The 18,266-nt window shown below is 42.3% G+C and overlaps 1 protein-coding gene across 2 annotated transcripts; it reads left to right on the forward strand.

Annotated features, from left to right (window-relative positions):
* Positions 1-363: 363 nt before the first annotated feature.
* evx1 (even-skipped homeobox 1) lies at positions 364-2,962 on the forward strand. Of its 2 annotated transcripts, none has more exons than XM_069699370.1 (3): positions 364-727; positions 1,662-1,897; positions 2,435-2,962. In XM_069699370.1, exons 1-3 carry the CDS (start codon positions 364-366, stop codon positions 2,960-2,962), a joined length of 1,128 nt encoding a protein of 375 aa, XP_069555471.1. The 2 variants fall into 2 exon arrangements, with proteins under 2 accessions (XP_069555471.1, XP_069555481.1); XM_069699380.1 differs by having other exon boundaries at positions 1,752-1,897.
* The last annotated feature ends 15,304 nt before the right edge of the window (positions 2,963-18,266 follow it).

Genomic DNA, 18,266 nt, shown 5'->3' on the forward strand with positions numbered 1-18,266 from the left:
GCCGCTGCCACTGCTCCTTCTGTTTACCCATATATCCAATCAATGCGTGTCGTCATCAGGGGGGACCATCATGACGACTAGCCTATTAAGAATGACAGCTCTGGAGAAAGAGAGAGAGAGGGTAAATGGTGATCCCTCCCAGAGCTCCCTCTCCGCACTCTGGAGCGGTCTTCTCTCAGGGTCAGACCGGATTGCATCCCCTCTTTTCGAGAAGCCTCTCCTACTCCTTAGGACACAATCTCCCACCCACCGCCATCACCACTACACACACGCGCGCACACCCCTCCAACCTGAGAATAATCGCCTCGGTTTTGACGACTTGCACTCTGCCGCGAATTCGAGGTTTTTTCAGTCGTGCTTGTGATGGAAAGCAGAGAGGAGATGGTGATGCTGACGGAGGGAGGTCAGCTGGGCAAGAGCGGCTCTAATTTGTCGGGAGCCATCGGGAGCCCCGTGCGAGAACCACAGGGGAAGCCGGGCCACAGGAGCTGTCTGAGCCCCGGCGCTGCGCCTTATTCCCGGGACAGGAGCGAGCTGGTGGCGGAGGGTAGTGCACGGAGGAATATGTGCGGAGACGTGAGGCCGGTTGGCACATCTTCCTCCGCAGAGAGGCACCGGGCAGATCATCCCCACAAAGACGGCAGCAGCTCAGACACCGAGTCGGACTTCTATGAGGAAATTGATGTCAGCTGCACGCCTGAAAGCATGGACTACCCATCAGCTAGAGGTAGGCTGTGTTTGGGAGCTTCATGCAGGTCCTCTGTGATTGCATGCTTGTGCCAATGAAGCTGAATGAATGCCAAACGCTAAATTGTGCCCGTCAAAAATGTAATTTTACATTGTAAATACTATTCAACGAGTACATGCATCACATAATGCAAATAAACGGTGAAAACAAAAATCTGCATCAAAGCAGGGTAAGAAACAACTGCAGTTGGTGTTGCACAGATGTTCTGTCAAGTGGCCACTGTGGCTGGAAACAGTGAGGTGACACCGACAATCTAAGTCGGCATTTTCATGTCTGACTTTGACAATATATTCCTCGTACAGCAAATCTGCAGGTGTGATTATTAACTGCATGTGGAAGACTGCAGGATTTTTTTTAGTAAACCACAAGCAAAAATATGAAGAGAGGGAAAACATGTGGGTCTACTGGGTGTCTTTCTGGCATCCTCAGGGGATGCAAAGACTCTGTTTATTATAAATGTTTAACATCTTATAAGAACATTATATGCATAATAATATCAATATATAAATATTTTGCAGTTGCCGTTTGCCATAAGCCAAAAGGATGGAAAGAAGATTAATGAATGACAATAATAGAACATAATTATTAATATTTTTACTAAGCTGAAATGACTGGTTATGTAATATAAATATGTGGGAAATGACAATTAAAAAAAATAGAAATAGCAGCTAGTTAAGACGCAATTAAAACTTGAGCTGTGAGGAAGGCCCTTATTATTTAGAAGTGAAACACATTACAGTTAGAATAATGAAATTCGTCTTCACATGCCAATTCTTAGAAAATAGACTTAAATATCAAACGAAATAAATAATAAACGAAAACCTCCCATGTGTTTTTGTTCCATTTAAATTGCTCGTGTATTTTGCACTGAATGTTGATCAAATATGATTAATTATTCTGCATATTGGTTCAGGTCGAAATGGGGATTCTCCGGTCCATCCTGGTGATCATGGTACTGACCCGGGTAAGATTGTCCCGGGTCAGAGCTCTTTGTCCTACGCAGCTGATCAGATTCGTCGGTACCGAACAGCGTTCACCCGGGAGCAGATCTCACGGCTGGAGAAGGAATTTTACCGGGAGAACTACGTGTCCAGGCCGCGGAGATGCGAGCTAGCTGCCGCCTTGAATCTACCTGAAACCACCATCAAGGTAAGATTTTGTCTCAAAGGACTGAATCAGGCCTCATGCACTAAAGACACGGGCTCGCATTTTGTGAGCTTGCATTGGTATAACTCAAAACTAGGTTGCTGGTAAACTGGTTTGCTTTTAAATAAATGATTTCTAAAGATATTTTGTGGGCTATGAACCGTAAACTAAGGGGAAATCACCACATAAATAAAGACCACAAACTGCCACAATAAATTGAGTCACGCCTAAACCTGCAGACCATTATGTAAGCAGAGGCCTGGATTATTATCACATATTATTTATTTTATCATTAATGTGTTCGATTTATTTTTTGTTCAACTGGCACAAGAACCAGAGCACAAATCATAACTGGCTTGCTTACAGTACATTTCCAAGTAATTCCCATTAAGTTAAAGATTAATTCCTAACCCAAATCCAAATGTGGGCGTGCGTAAAAGCGGAAGTACTGTATGGTCTATCTGCTTTTGTAAATGCAAGTCGGGGGGGGGGGGGGGGGGGGTTATGGTTAATATTTTACCCGGTGTGTCTCTGTGACAGGTGTGGTTCCAGAACCGCAGGATGAAAGACAAACGCCAGCGTCTGGCTATGACTTGGCCTCACCCAGCCGACCCTGCCTTCTACACCTACATGATGAGCCACGCAGCGGCCACGGGGAACCTGCCCTACCCCTTCCCATCCCACCTGCCACTACCCTACTACTCCCACCTGGGTGTCGGGACTGGCTCAGCTCCCGCCGCCACCCCTTTCTCAAACCCCCTGCGCTCTCTCGACAGTTTCCGGATGCTGTCTCATCCCTACCAGAGGCCGGAGCTCCTGTGCGCCTTCAGACACCCCTCCTTGTACCCCGGTCCGACTCACGGCCTCGGTCCCGGGGGAAGTCCCTGCTCCTGCCTGGCTTGCCACTCCAGTCAGTCCAACGGTATCTCAACCAGGCCCTCCGGCTCGGACTTTGCTTGCTCCCCGACAAGCAGGACTGAGGCTTTTGTCACTTTCACGCCATCAGTGCTCAGCAAATCATCATCTGTGACATTAGACCAGAGGGAAGAAGTGCCTCTGACCAGATAAAACCAAAACAAACGAGCACTTGTTCTATGTTAGCCTTTACCGTAAGCTCTTTGACCTAACATATAATATGATCAGGACTGAAAACAGCATGAAGAGTCAGAAAGCAGTAAAAGCCAGCTTAAAGTTGGAAGCAGATAATTATCCAGATCTTCATATATAAAGACGCACAACAGATCTCCCATTCCTGAAATATTATAATAGCCTACCATTGCAAAGCCAGGACAGTGGACTGAAATACGACCGCATGGACACAAAACCAGATTTGCTTTTTACAAGATTAATTTGGTGTGTGAGACAGGGGGGGGGGGGGGGGGGGATCCAGAGAAACGTTTAAATCTCCGTGATGGATGGCGTTAAGGTTTTTTATCATTACTTGTCGTCACTTTACGCGTCCAAATCGTCCTACATGTATTGTTAGTTACGCGAGAATGATGCTTTCCATCTCTCTTTTTAACAAGGGGATTTGTTAACAGACTGCGGCCGTCTCATTATAACCGACTCTCCACACCGGGGCCCTCGCGGCGGCCCGGGCCGAAATGTGCAGATGCTAGTAAAATTAGTAAGTGATGTATATGTACGACCCGGTGAATTTTGAGTGCTGAATTAATGATAATACCAGGAAGGGATCGTCGCTGCCAAAAGGTAACAAGGCGCCAGGGGAACGGATTACAACAGCTCGCACGGTTGGACGAGGGGAGGGGAGAAGAGGAAGGACCCAGAAGAGGATGGAGAGGACAATCCAGTTGAAAAAAAATAAAAAAATAAAGTCTGAGCATTTTTAAGGCTATCAAACACTCTTCTCTTTCCGTTTCATCCCATAAAGAAATAAGAGACAGTTCTTAAATCTGATTTAAATGTGATTAAATTATGGCTATGGGCTTCTTTTAAAACCATTTTCTCGCTTTGCACAGTGGCACCAGTGTAGTGACATTTCGTAGAGGATATGGAATAAAAAGTGATTGATTTCGTTTTCTTTTTAAAAATTTCTTTTTCTATTTTATTATTATATAATTTTGTTGTCGTTTGTTTTTGGCTGGGTTGTCCTGAACGCCTAATTTGCAATAAATACTGTCAAAGAATTAACGGAGCAATCGAGTGTTTGTCCGCTATGATTTATCTAAACAAGATCCTGAATGAAGATTCAAACAATTTCAATGTTACTTTAATTCGTGGTAACAGAATAAAACTGATTTAGACCAGTTTTGTTCCCTTCAGGTATTTTTTTGGTTTGATTTCGTTCTGCACAAATAGGCTGTTAAGGATCTTCTATAATCACAATTGGTCCACCCCCCCCCACCCCCCCTCCTCAATAATAACACTAATTTTGTTCTCAAATGGTCGCTGTCAAAACACCAGAGAGTGTCCCCATGTTTCCTGATGGGACCGTTAGATTGACCGTGACAGTTAAGTGGTCCCTGGGCTCCGTTAACGCCACTCATATCTTCTCTGCAGCCACTTAATAGACGCGACAGAATTAGGTGTCTGAAGATATTGGAAATGCTAGAGAGATCGATCATTCAGAGAACACCGCCAACAATCAGCGCGATCTTAATTGGCCGCATTTGACCGGGACTGCGCAAATTAAGAGTTTTCTGAGCGTAATAGGATTGGCAAAGTGCTGCATGCCCGCAGAGACAACACAAATCACATTTTAAAGGGAGTTTTACGTCGCAGATTAGAAGTTATTGCTGTAATATGTGGAGAAATGTCTGGCATTTAGCATGGGCCTTGAAGTCATTGTTGGCAAAAGACGATCGGCCAATTGCGAAACTGTAGCTATAATCTAACAAGCAAGATTGCGTTTTCAGAAATCCTTCAATTTTACATTAAATATTATCCATCAGTCTTTATTCTAATAGATTATTCAAAAACATTATTGACATGTAACTATCTTCGGGAAAAATCAGACACAAAAATATACCTTACAAAGTCAGTCGATTTTTTTTTTTTTTTATCCACTGATACTTTCTGAGGTAAAAGGTTCAAACTCATCAGACAGTGCCACAAACACCGCACCGATGAGCCCTCCCTCCCTCCCTCCCCCTCCCTCTCCTCCTCCTCCCCTCTCCCGCACACGCTCTTGATTGATGGCCTTATTAACTGGAGTTCTTGTAAGTGTGACCGAGCTGATTAAAATGCATATGTTTGGAATAATACACCGTTTAAGCCTCCCGGGTCGAGGCGAAACCACAAGGCAGATTTATGTAAACTATCAGCCGGTGTCTTTAAGCCTGATAGGGACACGGGTCATGCAGGAAAATGGCTTTGCTTTGCGCATAATAAAATCGTACCATAAAATAAAGATGAACGGATCAGGCGAACTGGATATTCAAAAAGGTGCCAAAAAAAATAAAAAAAATAATCCTGGGTTATTTTTAAACAGGCTGGAAAAGTTGGATCTGATTTTCAATTGGTTACACGGGAGCAGCAGCACGATACAATCATCTTCTAAACCCGCGTCACACTGTGCCAGAATGACACCATAAAATGAAGCAAATTACAACCACATTTACACAGCCACGCATATGGATCTCCATCTCTCCCCACTACATAAACTATACGGCTGAATCCTCAGTGGCCTAATCCAGCATCAACAACATGCCATTTAATCGCTGGAAGATTGCGTATGACTGAGTTTCAAGATATGATGGGCTCATAGATTGCGCACATAACAGCAATTACATCAGCCTTATAAGATCCTATTAGTGAGAATTGGCTCAGGTCTCCCCAGCTCCCACAACTAGCACAAAGCATTTTGATAGGGGCGGTGCAGTGCAGCTGTCCACCGACAGCAAATTCAGAAAAAATGGATCTGCGGCTGCTGCTACCGCTGTTTAAATTGGATTACATCCTAATTTACAGACCCTTGTCGTATCGCAAGAGGCTGGCGGAGGCGTGGACGGACCAATCACGCAGTAATGATGATGAATGGGAGATTAATGCGCATACAAGCAAGACAATTTAGGCCTTCATCTGTTTAAATAGGCTTCCAATATCATTTGGAAACGGAGGTCACGTTAAATCAATCGGGGGACGCGTGAAAGTCATTTTAGGCGGCGTCTTTATCAACATTATTTACGGTGCACCGGAGACAGCTATGCAGAAAGAAAATGGGCCGGCTGCTGCGCGCTTATGTGACATAGAAGAGCAGGGAAAAGAGAGTAGGATGGATTCAGGCAATCAAAAGATCCGCTTTAATCCTCGACGTTAGTTGTTCAAATCAATTGGAGCCGAAGAAAATTGTCAGGTTGTCGGTGCACGTTGACGTTAAAATTGCCCATGTGTAATCCAAATCAAATACAAGTGCTTTTTGTAACAAGAGTTCCTTTGTAACACGAGGAAGCACATTGAAGGGAGAAAGGATTTGATAAACATCTGAAAACCAAAACTGGAGCCAGTTTGAGGCGCGAACACACATAGGCAGGCGCGCACACAGGCGTTAAATGTTGTTTTTTTTGTGTGTTTTGTTTCACAATTCTATAGCACAAAGTCATTCACGTTCAGTGAGCTATACCCAAAAGTATTATGTGCACTTCTGAAAACTTTAAAAGACTACTGCAATGCTACACTAAATTGATTGAGGTCTGCAGACGCCAAAACAGGCTTATGATTGTGGGAGTTCAAACATAAAAGCAAATTCAACATAATACGAGTAATATAATGCTTACACATGCTGCAGGTGTTGGCTTCACCGGCAGCGGCAACTTTACATCAGAAATGTACCGATTTGTTTGTTGGCGTTTTGTTGTCATTCCTGACACGGAAGTGGACCGCGTTTGAAAAAAAAAAAAGCAACTTCCTCCCGCGCTGCAGGTACGAATTTGGAAAATACCATGTCGGTGGAACATGGACAATTAGATGGTAAATGTTAGCGTAATACCTACACCCGACTTGCATACAGTTAAACAAAAATACAACTGTATAGAAGTGTACGTTCATAAAAGTGATGCATTGATGTACAGCAACCAATCTAATAACCCAAATCAAAGCCATCTCTTCACATGTGCCCCCTCCTTGTTAACGTGGTCTGCTTCTCCGGGTTTTAAACTCCAAAGTCACGCCGCCTGTTGGGAGAGTGTACGAGGTGAGCTTGCTTCAATGTTGACAACTCTTTATTGGCCTAAATACAATTTTAAATCTAGTCCCCCCCCCCCCAAAAAAAGGTGTAGTCATGAGAACACTACTTTTTAGGTGGGATAGCTTATCTACAACCTTCCATCTTGGTAGATAAAAATGTAAAAAAAAAAATGGAAAATTGATATAGCTATCTTTGGCTACAACTATTAATATGCTATGTTTGTACATTATTGGCTGAATCAATTAGTAATCATGAAACCATTGATGTCATGTTGATCAATTAGCCTACTTGAAAAAATTGAATCATGCTTGTTCCACATCTATGTGAAATTACTCTTAATTTAGAAAATAGAAAATAGTGAAATATAGCAGCACCACTAACACATGATTGATTTATTTTCATCTCAATTTTAGTATCATTTTTATTAACCATTTTGTGTTTAAAAATGAGGAAAGTGAAATGATTAAATAGCCTATCATGAATCAGATTCTGAAAGATAGGGGAAACGCTTTACCAAGCCTTACCTTTAAGAATACACGCATTACTGGGTAACAGCAGTATTATTGCCGACTTGTAATCATTTGTCTACACTGACAAGAACTATAATGACTTTGACCCGTCTTTGACTGTGACTAAATCTGGACAAAGCAGATATATGGTTTCCTGAAATAATGCTCCTTCACCCCATACACTAAGTTTGGAATTTCAGGATCATTTACTCATTATTTGTGCTTATTAGACTCCTTTGATGTTTACTCTGCTTTCCTCCTCAGCTCAGTGCATCTTCTGGGTTTACAATCATGACCTTAGTTTGTACATGCAGCCAATAGACAAAGACACTAGTGCCTATAATGACCCGAACAGTTCATGAAAACATGAAGCAAGAATATTGAGTCGAATGCAGTTCTTAATGGATGTTATAAGCACAATGATATATCTCTATGGCTGAAGTATCAGGGAAATAAAGCTTTGTGAAGACATAATTGTAAATGCATCATAGAACAGTTTGAATCATTTTATCGTTTAGATTGAAATGAAAGGTTTAGGGTGTGTATGGGTTTTTGGTGTCACCTCTTATAAAACAGCTGTTAGGGTAATGGCCGATGAACCGGAACAGTCTGGTCATATAGTGGGAATGTTATCTGTTCTCGTGTCTTATTTCTATCCTTTTTGCCATCATTAAAGTTCTTGGGGCTTTTCAGAGATTCAAGGATATCTTTGGTTATAGATTTTTAAAACTACACAGAGGTTGGTCTTTAAACTGCAGCAGAAAAAGCATATTTTTGAAGGATCTCATTTGTGACTCATTGTTAGTGATGTAGGGAGCACCAGTAATTTTTAACGTATCTATATTAAAGGGTGACCAGGAGTCAATTTGCTGTGGTTTTGCATGTGCTCTTAGTAAAAAGATTTATCTCAGGGGATCCAAGTTACTGCATTTTTCCAAGAAGCTAAAGTTGTTGATAGATAAACCAGGTGGTTGCATATTAAACATGGAGTTTTTGTGTGAAAACCACACATGAAGTACTATAGGCTATTCAAGAAAATAGTGTTTGCAATGTACAGTAGCAGAAAGCATGCAGGTGTTGAGAAAAATGCTCTATGAATTATGGTCCTTAAAGCAAATGCTGATTCAAAGGCTGGTTGTGTTCCACTTCAATTGTTGTTCCAGTTTTTATGTCCTTTTGTCCCATGTACACACATTGGTTATATTATAACTCACTTCACAGGTAGTCCAGTCTCTTTCAGCCTATAAACAGGAATTGTGCATTCTCCAGATGTAGGCATGTCTTCTGCATTAAGCAAAAAATGGCAAGAACATCTGACACTGAAGTCACTGTTGAACTTGCAGACGAGGAAACAAAATTATCCAAATGTCTGAACATAGTGGACATGGTTACTAATTTTGATAGTGGAATAGAAAAGTCATTGAGAAGTGAGGAGTAGAAAATGTATAATTACCTCATTTCAGAGGTTAGATGCAAGTAATTTGCCTTTTACTGACCACAAACAGGAAGAATTAGAACAAAGGGAGAACATTCAACAGAGCTTTTAGCAAATTCAAAGAAACCATAATGCTCATTTTGAATTCAATAACAGCAATGAGGACAACAGCTACACCTCACCCAAGCATCCTAAAATCATCTGAATATCTTGTCACTTGCTGACTCCATTCCCTTAGGAAACTCCAAGTATTGATGTAATCTGAAGATTGTAAGCTGTTGTCCCTGTCTTGTAAGTGATTTGGCTACAATCAGGAAAACACTGGGTGTTTTGGAGAAATGCTGTTTAAAGAAATTGGCAGTAATAAATATATCTTCATAATATTGAGGCATTCAGGCAAATCATATTAATGTCATATGAGGGATCTTTATCGAAACAAAAATCTTTGAATTGGAAGGGCACAATGAGTTCTTTTGGAAAATGTATTGTGAAAATTAGGAAAAAAACTTGTCCAATGATCAAAAAGGACAGAAAAAGCAGTTATTTTCTTGAAATTATTCAGTGGCGATGATGCTGTCTTATCATGAGATGAGTGTACACTGCATAGTTGGTCTTCCTCAGCTGCAGCCCTTCACAGCCTGACATTATTCTATCAGAATTTATTTCCAGGTTGACACAAAACCATACTTGTTTTTATAAAGCTTTCCATTGCACTTCATAAGAGTGGAAACATATCTAGTGTAAATCAATCCAGCAAAGAGTGAAGGAGCCAGGACATGTGTTTGTGTGCCCGTTTGGCCACCAACAAGGAGGAGTGTCATTACTTCAGGGTGACAACCTAACAATCAACATGATGCTTCATAACATACTTTACATGTTGTGTGTACAAAATGCTTGACCTTGCGCATTTATTTGTATGTTATTCCTACTACTACACAGAAAAACCCACCACAGGCTTAGTTTAGAAATACATAGCAGGCTGTAGTCCACTGCTCCTCTGATGCACAATTGTCCCTTAAAGTCCAAGTAATGGCCACATAATGGCCAAGTGCCACTTTATTGATGGTGCTGGTAGGAGCACAGCTACAAGGTCTCCCAAAAGTCTTACTCAGTGTTGCGATGATGATCAACTTATTAAATTTCATTAGATTGTTTAACTGCTTTCCCCATGAGATCTTTTTTTTTTGTTGTGGAGCTGCTCACAGAGCGCACCACATTGTGCGATATTGTTTAAAATGATTTAATAAGCACTTTATTTTACGACAGGAGTGTTATTATTTTACGACCCTCTCGGCAGCCAATAGCTTTGCAGATCAGTCCAATTCTCTCCACACCTCACTTTATTTTACTGCACACTGGCTGCTTTACTGCTCAGCAACGGCGGTGGCTGTAGGCGACAGGAAAAGTTGTTCCCCTTCTTTCCCAGTGAATCAAACAGACTCCAGCCCAAAGTATTGTAGGAAAAAGTCTGTTCCCACAGTCATACTGGGCTTGCATCACTCAAAATGCTTTTACATTTTACAGTGGGAATGTGCTGCATTTGAGGCTTATTTGACATCCTCAGCTCAGTAAGAATAAGTTTGATGGCAATGTGGTGTCCACGTTGGCCATTGGTGATGTCATTTGCATTACCTATTCCTGTGTATGCCTGCCAGTAGGTGTGTGTGTTTGCCTGTGATAGAGTACCTCATTGCAGCAGTGATGTATCCTCATTATGTCCCCATCCCATGACCGTCACACCCAGCCTACTGGTCCTCTCCTGGGGGACCAGGGAGTCTGGGCTTCCCCTTCCATCCGCTCCTCCATCTCCCAATCCCCTGCCCTTCTGACTCCAGTGCTCAACCTGCATTCAGTGAGAAGTGCTGAGTCGCCGTGCTGACCTCTCTGCTGCTGAGCAGTGGCTGTGTGGTTTGGTGACGTTAACTGAACTCTAAAAGGCTACATTTTAAAAGTAATACATGGTGACGATCTATTAACCTCAGTTTTATCATTGACTGGGAGTCACTATGAATGTCAACTAGAGGGCCATGTTGAGATGATGACAACAGCCACATATATGACCAAGTCATGTTTTATCAAATAATTAATTAATCTCTCTCTACCTGGCGGGCACGGCAATACTCAGAACAGTATAACAGTACAGCTGCCTTCATCCTCATAAAGATGTGGACAGCACTAACATATTCCTGAAGAAACTCAAACCCTCATGAGCTGAACATAGAACCTTGGGAACTGAGGAATGACTCTTCCAGCTCAGAGAAACAGTCCTGTTTTCAGCCTTGCCACGATGCACACTCCAACTCATCTTATTTAGATTAAGAAGTAAAAAAAAAAAAAAAGAAAGTCTAACCATGAAGGAACATTTAAGCCTTCGGTTTATCAGAAACATTCAATACCACCAAATTTGGAGGTACATGGTTTTCACTGTACAGGAAGGGTAATATGAAAAATTGTGATCTCAAAAGTAAACTTGTCAGACAAATGTAGTGAAGGAATGTACAATGTATTTTCCTCTGAGATGGGGAGTTAAAGTGGCATCAAATGAAAATACTCCAGTAAAGTACAAATACCTAGATTTTGTCTAACAGTACTCTAGTAAATGCACTTAATTACATCCCACCACTGGAGTCTGCCATTAACTGCATATTTAAGATCCATTTTGAGCTATTTGAGTTCTTATTTTTACATAATATTCGTTGTAAAGAAAAGTACACTGGAAACAAAATGTCATCTGGAGATGGAGCAACTTGTCGAGCTAGCTTTAGCTATATTAGCCAGCGAGCTTTCTGCCACAGAGCTTTCCAGTGACAGTTCTCAGTTTAGTTTGAAAAATCAATTCCAAAGGAAAAGAGAGGCCTCTTTTTTCTTAATCTGACTGAAATCCATGACCTGTTTAGATTCGCTGTGTGATAAATCTGTTCCTGTTATCATGCAAACTACATTTTTGTACCATGCCTGAATAGAAAGCTTCAGAAGCACAGCAGCAACATTGGCTAACTAAGAGGACTGGGCTTCACAAATTGTTTACTCTAATGGAGCAGTTCATACTGAAGATGTAGGTTACATTTTGACATACGGTATGTCTACCATGCAGGAGCAGCAAGCTGTGTATGAGTGTGTGCGCTGAGGTAAGATGAGTTTGGAAGGTAAGGTTACACCATGGGAAAGGGAGCAGAAGAGATGGTGGTACCAGATAGTGGGGGAATCAGAAGAAGAGCTAAGAGCCTGTGCTTAGTGCCTTAATGGATGATTTCAAAGAACACTCACACTGCTTGGCCGGGAGCAGACCTCCCCAAAACTATAAAACTCTGGTGATTGACACTGTTGAAGTGAGCTCAGCTGTGTCTACATTCAGTGCTCCAAATATCCCCACAAACAATCTTGCCAAGTAAATATGCCTTGAAGATATAAAGTACTAATAAAGTTGTTTGGTCTCAAAATTAGGGTGGAAATGATTACCCTGATTGGTTTCTACATGCACGGCCGTTAATTTTGATACTATAATGTACTATTATCATATTTTACTACGTCTGTTATGTCAACAATTTTTATGTTCTATAATTATCTTTTGCCATTGTTTTTACTCTTTCTCATTACAGATTAATGCCATGCAGTTCATTACTGACTCATTTTATGTCCTGTATAGTAAATCATTGACATGAACTGCATTGATCTGAAAAGCGAGTGCGACTGCACCCCCAGTGAACAGGAAGTGATGTCTGGTTTGCTTGTACTCAAAGAAGAGCAGCATATTTAGCATTTTGCTGCAAAAGAAAGTAGGACTGAAAATGCCAGAGTGACTTTTCAGTGATCCACTGGAAGGTGCAGAGGTGAACAGAGCTTAGCGCAATACCAAAGATGGCATCGGACTTAAAACTGTGCCATCTCAGATTACCACTTAAATCAACAAAAAAATGTCCTCTGTGTGTGCATGCATTTTTAATTTAAACAGCATATACAGTTCAATTATGCATCCAAACCAAAGATGATCAAGTAATTATATACAAACTATAATCATATTTTCATGCAACTATCTCTTTAAAGCAGTTATTTCAAAATAAAAGCTCTTAGTGAATACAGTTAAATGGATGGCAAACTGGTTTAATAGGACAGACTGACTGACGCTGACACACAGACCTGTGGCGTCTTCAGGTTGTGACTCACAGACCAGGAACCCAGATTAAGCGGGGAACGGACATAACAAGGGAGTCTTGTTTTGGTCAGTTGAGTGCGAAGAATGGAGGACAAAAGGCAACAGGGAATCCTTGTTTTGTAGATTTGTGTTTGAAATGTCTGAGCTTGTTCGCAGTGCAAAGGAAAGAGTAAGTGAGTGGAATATTTAAAACAGGAAAATATTGGGGGGGGGATGGATGGAGGAGAATGAGACACAGACTGTGAGAGGGGCTCGAGGGAAAGATGGAGCTAAGGAAGGAGGATAGGGTTTATGGTGATGCTCTGTTTGTGACGGCTGTCTGCTGGATGAAAACAGGGTCTCTTTAACTCCTCACGGGTTAATGGAACTTTTATGAGTTTGTTCTGCAATCATGTAACCCCTGGCGTCTCCTTTCCTGTTTCTCTCTTTGTCTCCTTGTATCTCATTCTGTCTCTTTTTTTCTTTTTTACCCTCTATTGCAGGGCAGATCAGAGGTGAGCCGCTTCTGTGTTTCTGTAAACACTGCTCTCTCTCTGTGCTGAGTTTATGAGGACAGGACCAGTTTGGAGGAGGCCTCAGTTGGATGACTCACTGCTTGGGCTCGGTTTACATTAGGTAAAGAGTTGTTTAAGCAGTGGTTAGCATAGTTAGGTGGAGAGTATGGACAGCGGCAGTCTAATGGCTTGGAGAAGTGAACTAGCCTGTCCAGGGGTCTCTTTTGTCCAATCATTATGTCTGTAGTGTGGGAAGTAATTGGTCCCACTTTCCAGAGAGCGGCAATGGGTGTTTAATTGTACATAAATAGTTGTAGCTCATTTGTTTTATTATGGCAACCACATTTGCGACCCCAGACACCAATCCTTCTATGACACCACTTGCCTAAACACCAGAGCGAAAAACTCTCCCACCAGCAGAATAAAAGTGGTTGGATGTCTGACAACACAAGGTGCATTAACTAAGGAGGAGGAGGGGGAGGGTGGGGGTGTCCGTAGGTGCACTGGATTGATGGAGATTGGTGCCAAAAGGCGATGGGAACCTGACCAGGTCTCCCATCATAAAGCACGACTGAGGAATGGGTGGCTGTGGGTCAGACGCAACTTTTAATGCCCAGCCATGACTCACGCTGACTGTCAGTAATGAGTTTTATTCACTTCCATCATTTGAGTGTCGATTGTGATCATGGGGCTATCTGAGAGTCATGATTGACTGAATGGAGTCAAATATGGGAGGAAGGAGTGTGGGATAAAGGAGGACAGAGGAGCAGGACACTGATCCTGGTGCTTATGTACCCGTGAAGCAGCCAGCTGCTTACGGCGACGTGGAGAGAAAATACTAAATATGGCAATTGAAGTCTAATTTTAGTACGAACTAGAGGAATACATTTCCCCACATCATCTAATATTCTTCTATTTCATTTGCTTCCCTTTAAGTCACCAAACTCCTGAATAAAAAAAAGCCAGAAACAAAAGTCATTGCAGCCTTTTATTGTTTCCTCAAACCTCCTGAACCTCCCTCTGGGTGTAGCAGCTCTGTAGAAGCACATGGTCACAAACAGGCAGTTTAAGGATGATAATCAATATTGATCCCAGTTATAGAGTGAGTGTGAGGCGCTGTGGAGGGGAGGAGGGAGTCCTTACTCTGTCTGGATGTTGATAGGATCAATGAGCTTTAGAGGATTGAGAATGGATGGTTCCTTGTGTGGAGGCTCTGTTAGCAGTGACAGGGCCAGAAAGACTGCGCAATCTGGGCTCCACATTTCTGTCATCATCTTTCTATTTCCACCCCTTTCTTCTCCATTTGTCAATACATTTGAGATTTTAGCATCATTATTAACATCCATGTGAAAATGCATGCATTTCTGTGTATGTGTGTGCAGGTGACTTCATCACTTCTGCCTCCAACATCTGCCATATTTTTCCACCCTTGAGGGTATTGATTTTGGGGCAATGCAGTAATCTACTGGGCAGTTACATTAGAGAGACATGACACAGATACTCCTCTTTGTTTTTTATGGACCAAGAAAATTTGTGATAAACTACAGAGGGTGCACTCAAACACTTGATATTAACGACAAAAAAGAAATGGGCGTAATCGTATCCTAATGACAAACATACGCACAACCCAGAGGTGTAGACAGTCTGTTAGAATAGCTGAGGATTACTGTTGGCCTGGGCATTGAGGTAAAGCTACGTCCCAGTCGGTTATGTTTATTCCTGACAGTAACAGAACCTTTTCTATTCTAATAAAGCCTGTCCGCGCTATATTTACCTGCTTAGCACAGTCCAGTGCTCTGGGGCCACTGTGACCTGCCTGCCCGGGTGTGTTTGTGCATGCGTGTGTGTATTGGAGCGAGACATAATGGTGACTTAGCACCTGGACACTTCAACAATATGTAGATTCAGCGATGTTGATACAGCATTTGAATTGGCAGTGAATGCAAATTTATTTGTGGCCCAGAGTGTGTGGAGACAGAGAAAGAGAGTTCCCCGTGTGTGTGCAACACAACATGAGAGAGATGAAGATTCAGCTGTGTGGGTGAGAGTGTTGGATTAGAGATGACAGCCAAGAATGAGGAATCCCATCATTCCACGTCCAGGGAGCACTCCATTCAGCCACTGACACGGCCCTCTGGGGTGGGGCAATTGGAGGGTGCCAGTTACACCCTGTCATGGGGTCTTATGACCTGATGGATGTGGTGCTACGGGATTCAGAGAACACCCTGAATATTGCCTCTTGCACACACGGTCATCCAAGAACAGATAAGCTCAGTGACATCAGTGCTGCAGCATGCACAGCTCTTACAGCTGTCTAATTTTCTTTGTGTATTTTTGGTTCACTACAGTTTTGTTTTATTGTATGTTCCGGTACATAGTCAGAACTGCTCTAATGCATACATGACCACACACATACTCTGCAGGATCCCACATGACAGTGTTGAACAGACCTCCACAACTATCATTGAACTGAAAAGCCCCAAAGTTGCATCTTCTTTTATTAGAATGACATAATAACTATCCATCAACTCAGCCAGCCAACCGTATCGCTCCCTCCTGATGCCTACAGCCAATCGGCTGCGCTGATATTTGAGAGCTAATTTGTCACAGTCAGCAGCGTCCCTCCCATTTCTTATTGTCCCTGAAGTGAGTGTTATTGTCACCCCAAGTCTCGGAGGATGGTTTTATCATTCCTGCTTAGTACAGCACTGGGACTTATGAGAGACACACACAACGCACACAGAAGTTCACAAGCATTTCTCCACCCACACCAACCCCACTGCAAGCATGTGTTGTTTCTTTAAAATAGCATTTAACTTTGCTCCTCTTCTCTCTCTGTATTCCCCCCCCCCCCACACACACACACACACAGACAATGATGGCTGTGTTTGTGTTTGTGTGTGTGTGTGTGTGTGCGCTGTTTCCCTCCACTCTGCTCTAAACGAACCAATTATGGGTGTTTATGTAGCTTTAATGCGCGTAAGTGTCAGGAGAGAAACATTGCACCGCTCACCACCTAATCAATGAGGCCTTGCGTGCTACACCACCGCTCGCTTTTCTCCCCTCTCACTCGTCCTCTATCGCGTCACTTCACTTTCTCTTTCTCTGCCACACTCTGCTTCTCACTCCCATGCCTTGTCCGTTCAATTAACGAGAGATGAGAATTGAGAGGTATCAGGCCAATTGGCTGTGAAGAGAGCTTTAAAAAGACAAGATGAGGCCATCACAAAGTTGCTGTGCTCAGGACAACTACTGTAAGTCTTATAGGCTGCATTTTGGTATATTTAGAGTGAGTTCCAAACATTTTTCACCAGAATTTTAGATGTTGCAGCTGCTCTGAGTTTGTCACTGTCTGAGCTCCAGTACAAATGTTCTGTTTTGTTGCATTTTTACATTTGATTTATTTAGCTTCTTACTGCTTAAATACAAGCAGCCCATACATTTTAAAGATCTATCTCAGCTGATATTCTATTTTTCCATTCAGAAGTGAACTAACCAATTATTATTGTCAAAATAGCTACAGGACCCACAGCCTTGTTTTGTAAAAGTAAAATGCACATGAACCACATATTCACTATGGAGGCACTACTATGTAAAGTATGGGCCATTGAATGACTGATCTACTTCCTCTTTTATCTATATCTAGTCATAGTTAGCCGATCAGTTTTTAGTGCCACAGCACTCTCTGGTTTCATGCTTCCTCACATAAAAAATATTTTTATCACTTCCATTAAATGGAAAGATTTGAAATTTGAGAAGTAGAAAGCGCTTGGATCACACCATGTGCATTCTCTTAGTGTGTGTACCTGAGCTCCAATGGCTTTGTTTTCTCCTGAGAAAAAACTGAAATCAATGAGATAAGATTCCACAGTTTGAGTAACCACTCTGACAATGGCTGGTGTAAACTCCACCCTGCAGTGTTTCTCATGATCCATGGATGATTTGTTACAGTTTATATATTTGATGGGATTCCAGTTTTTTTAGTTTTTTTTTTTTTAAATCTCTATGACTCTACACAGATGAATCCCCAGATCCTCTTGCAGCTTTCCAAGGTTGCTGTAAAACAGAATCTGTTATTCCATTTTGGTTGAGTCTCACCCACCCTTACATGGGTAACATTACAGGTCTGAAGCTGCCTCTGGATCAGGTGTAGCTACTTTCACCCCCAGTTTGTGGCAGAGATGAATGTGGCTCAGTGGGAGCTGTACCCCCCCGGGTATTTAGGGCCCACCGTGGTGGGTCCGACGGGAACGGGAGGGCCAGAGTCCCGTTACCGACACCAGTGATTATTTACCGGGCCGGGGCCTCTGTGGGAACCGGGGTGATGGATTCTGACGGGGCTGATGATCACTCTTCCAATGAGAGTAATTAATATAATGAAGAGCTACTGAGCATGTGCAGTATTATGTGATGAATAGTGTGTGCACGCTGTCATTACTCACAGGTGACAGAGGGTGTGTGGGGGGTAATGTGAAGAAGGAAGTATACTGTACAAGAGGAGGAAAGGGTGAAGACAGAACAGGATCGGAAAGTATGAAGGAATCAATATGATGAGGGGAGACAGGGATGTTTTGAAAACATTTGGAGACATTAATGGAACTAATTACATCCCTTTGACCCCCACAAGTCCAGCTT

The sequence above is a fragment of the Brachyistius frenatus genome, unplaced genomic scaffold, assembly GCF_029030835.1.
Source record: "Brachyistius frenatus isolate BFR_SWC_R1_liver_20210118 unplaced genomic scaffold, ASM2903083v1 Contig_2, whole genome shotgun sequence".
NCBI lineage: Eukaryota > Metazoa > Chordata > Actinopteri > Embiotocidae > Brachyistius > Brachyistius frenatus.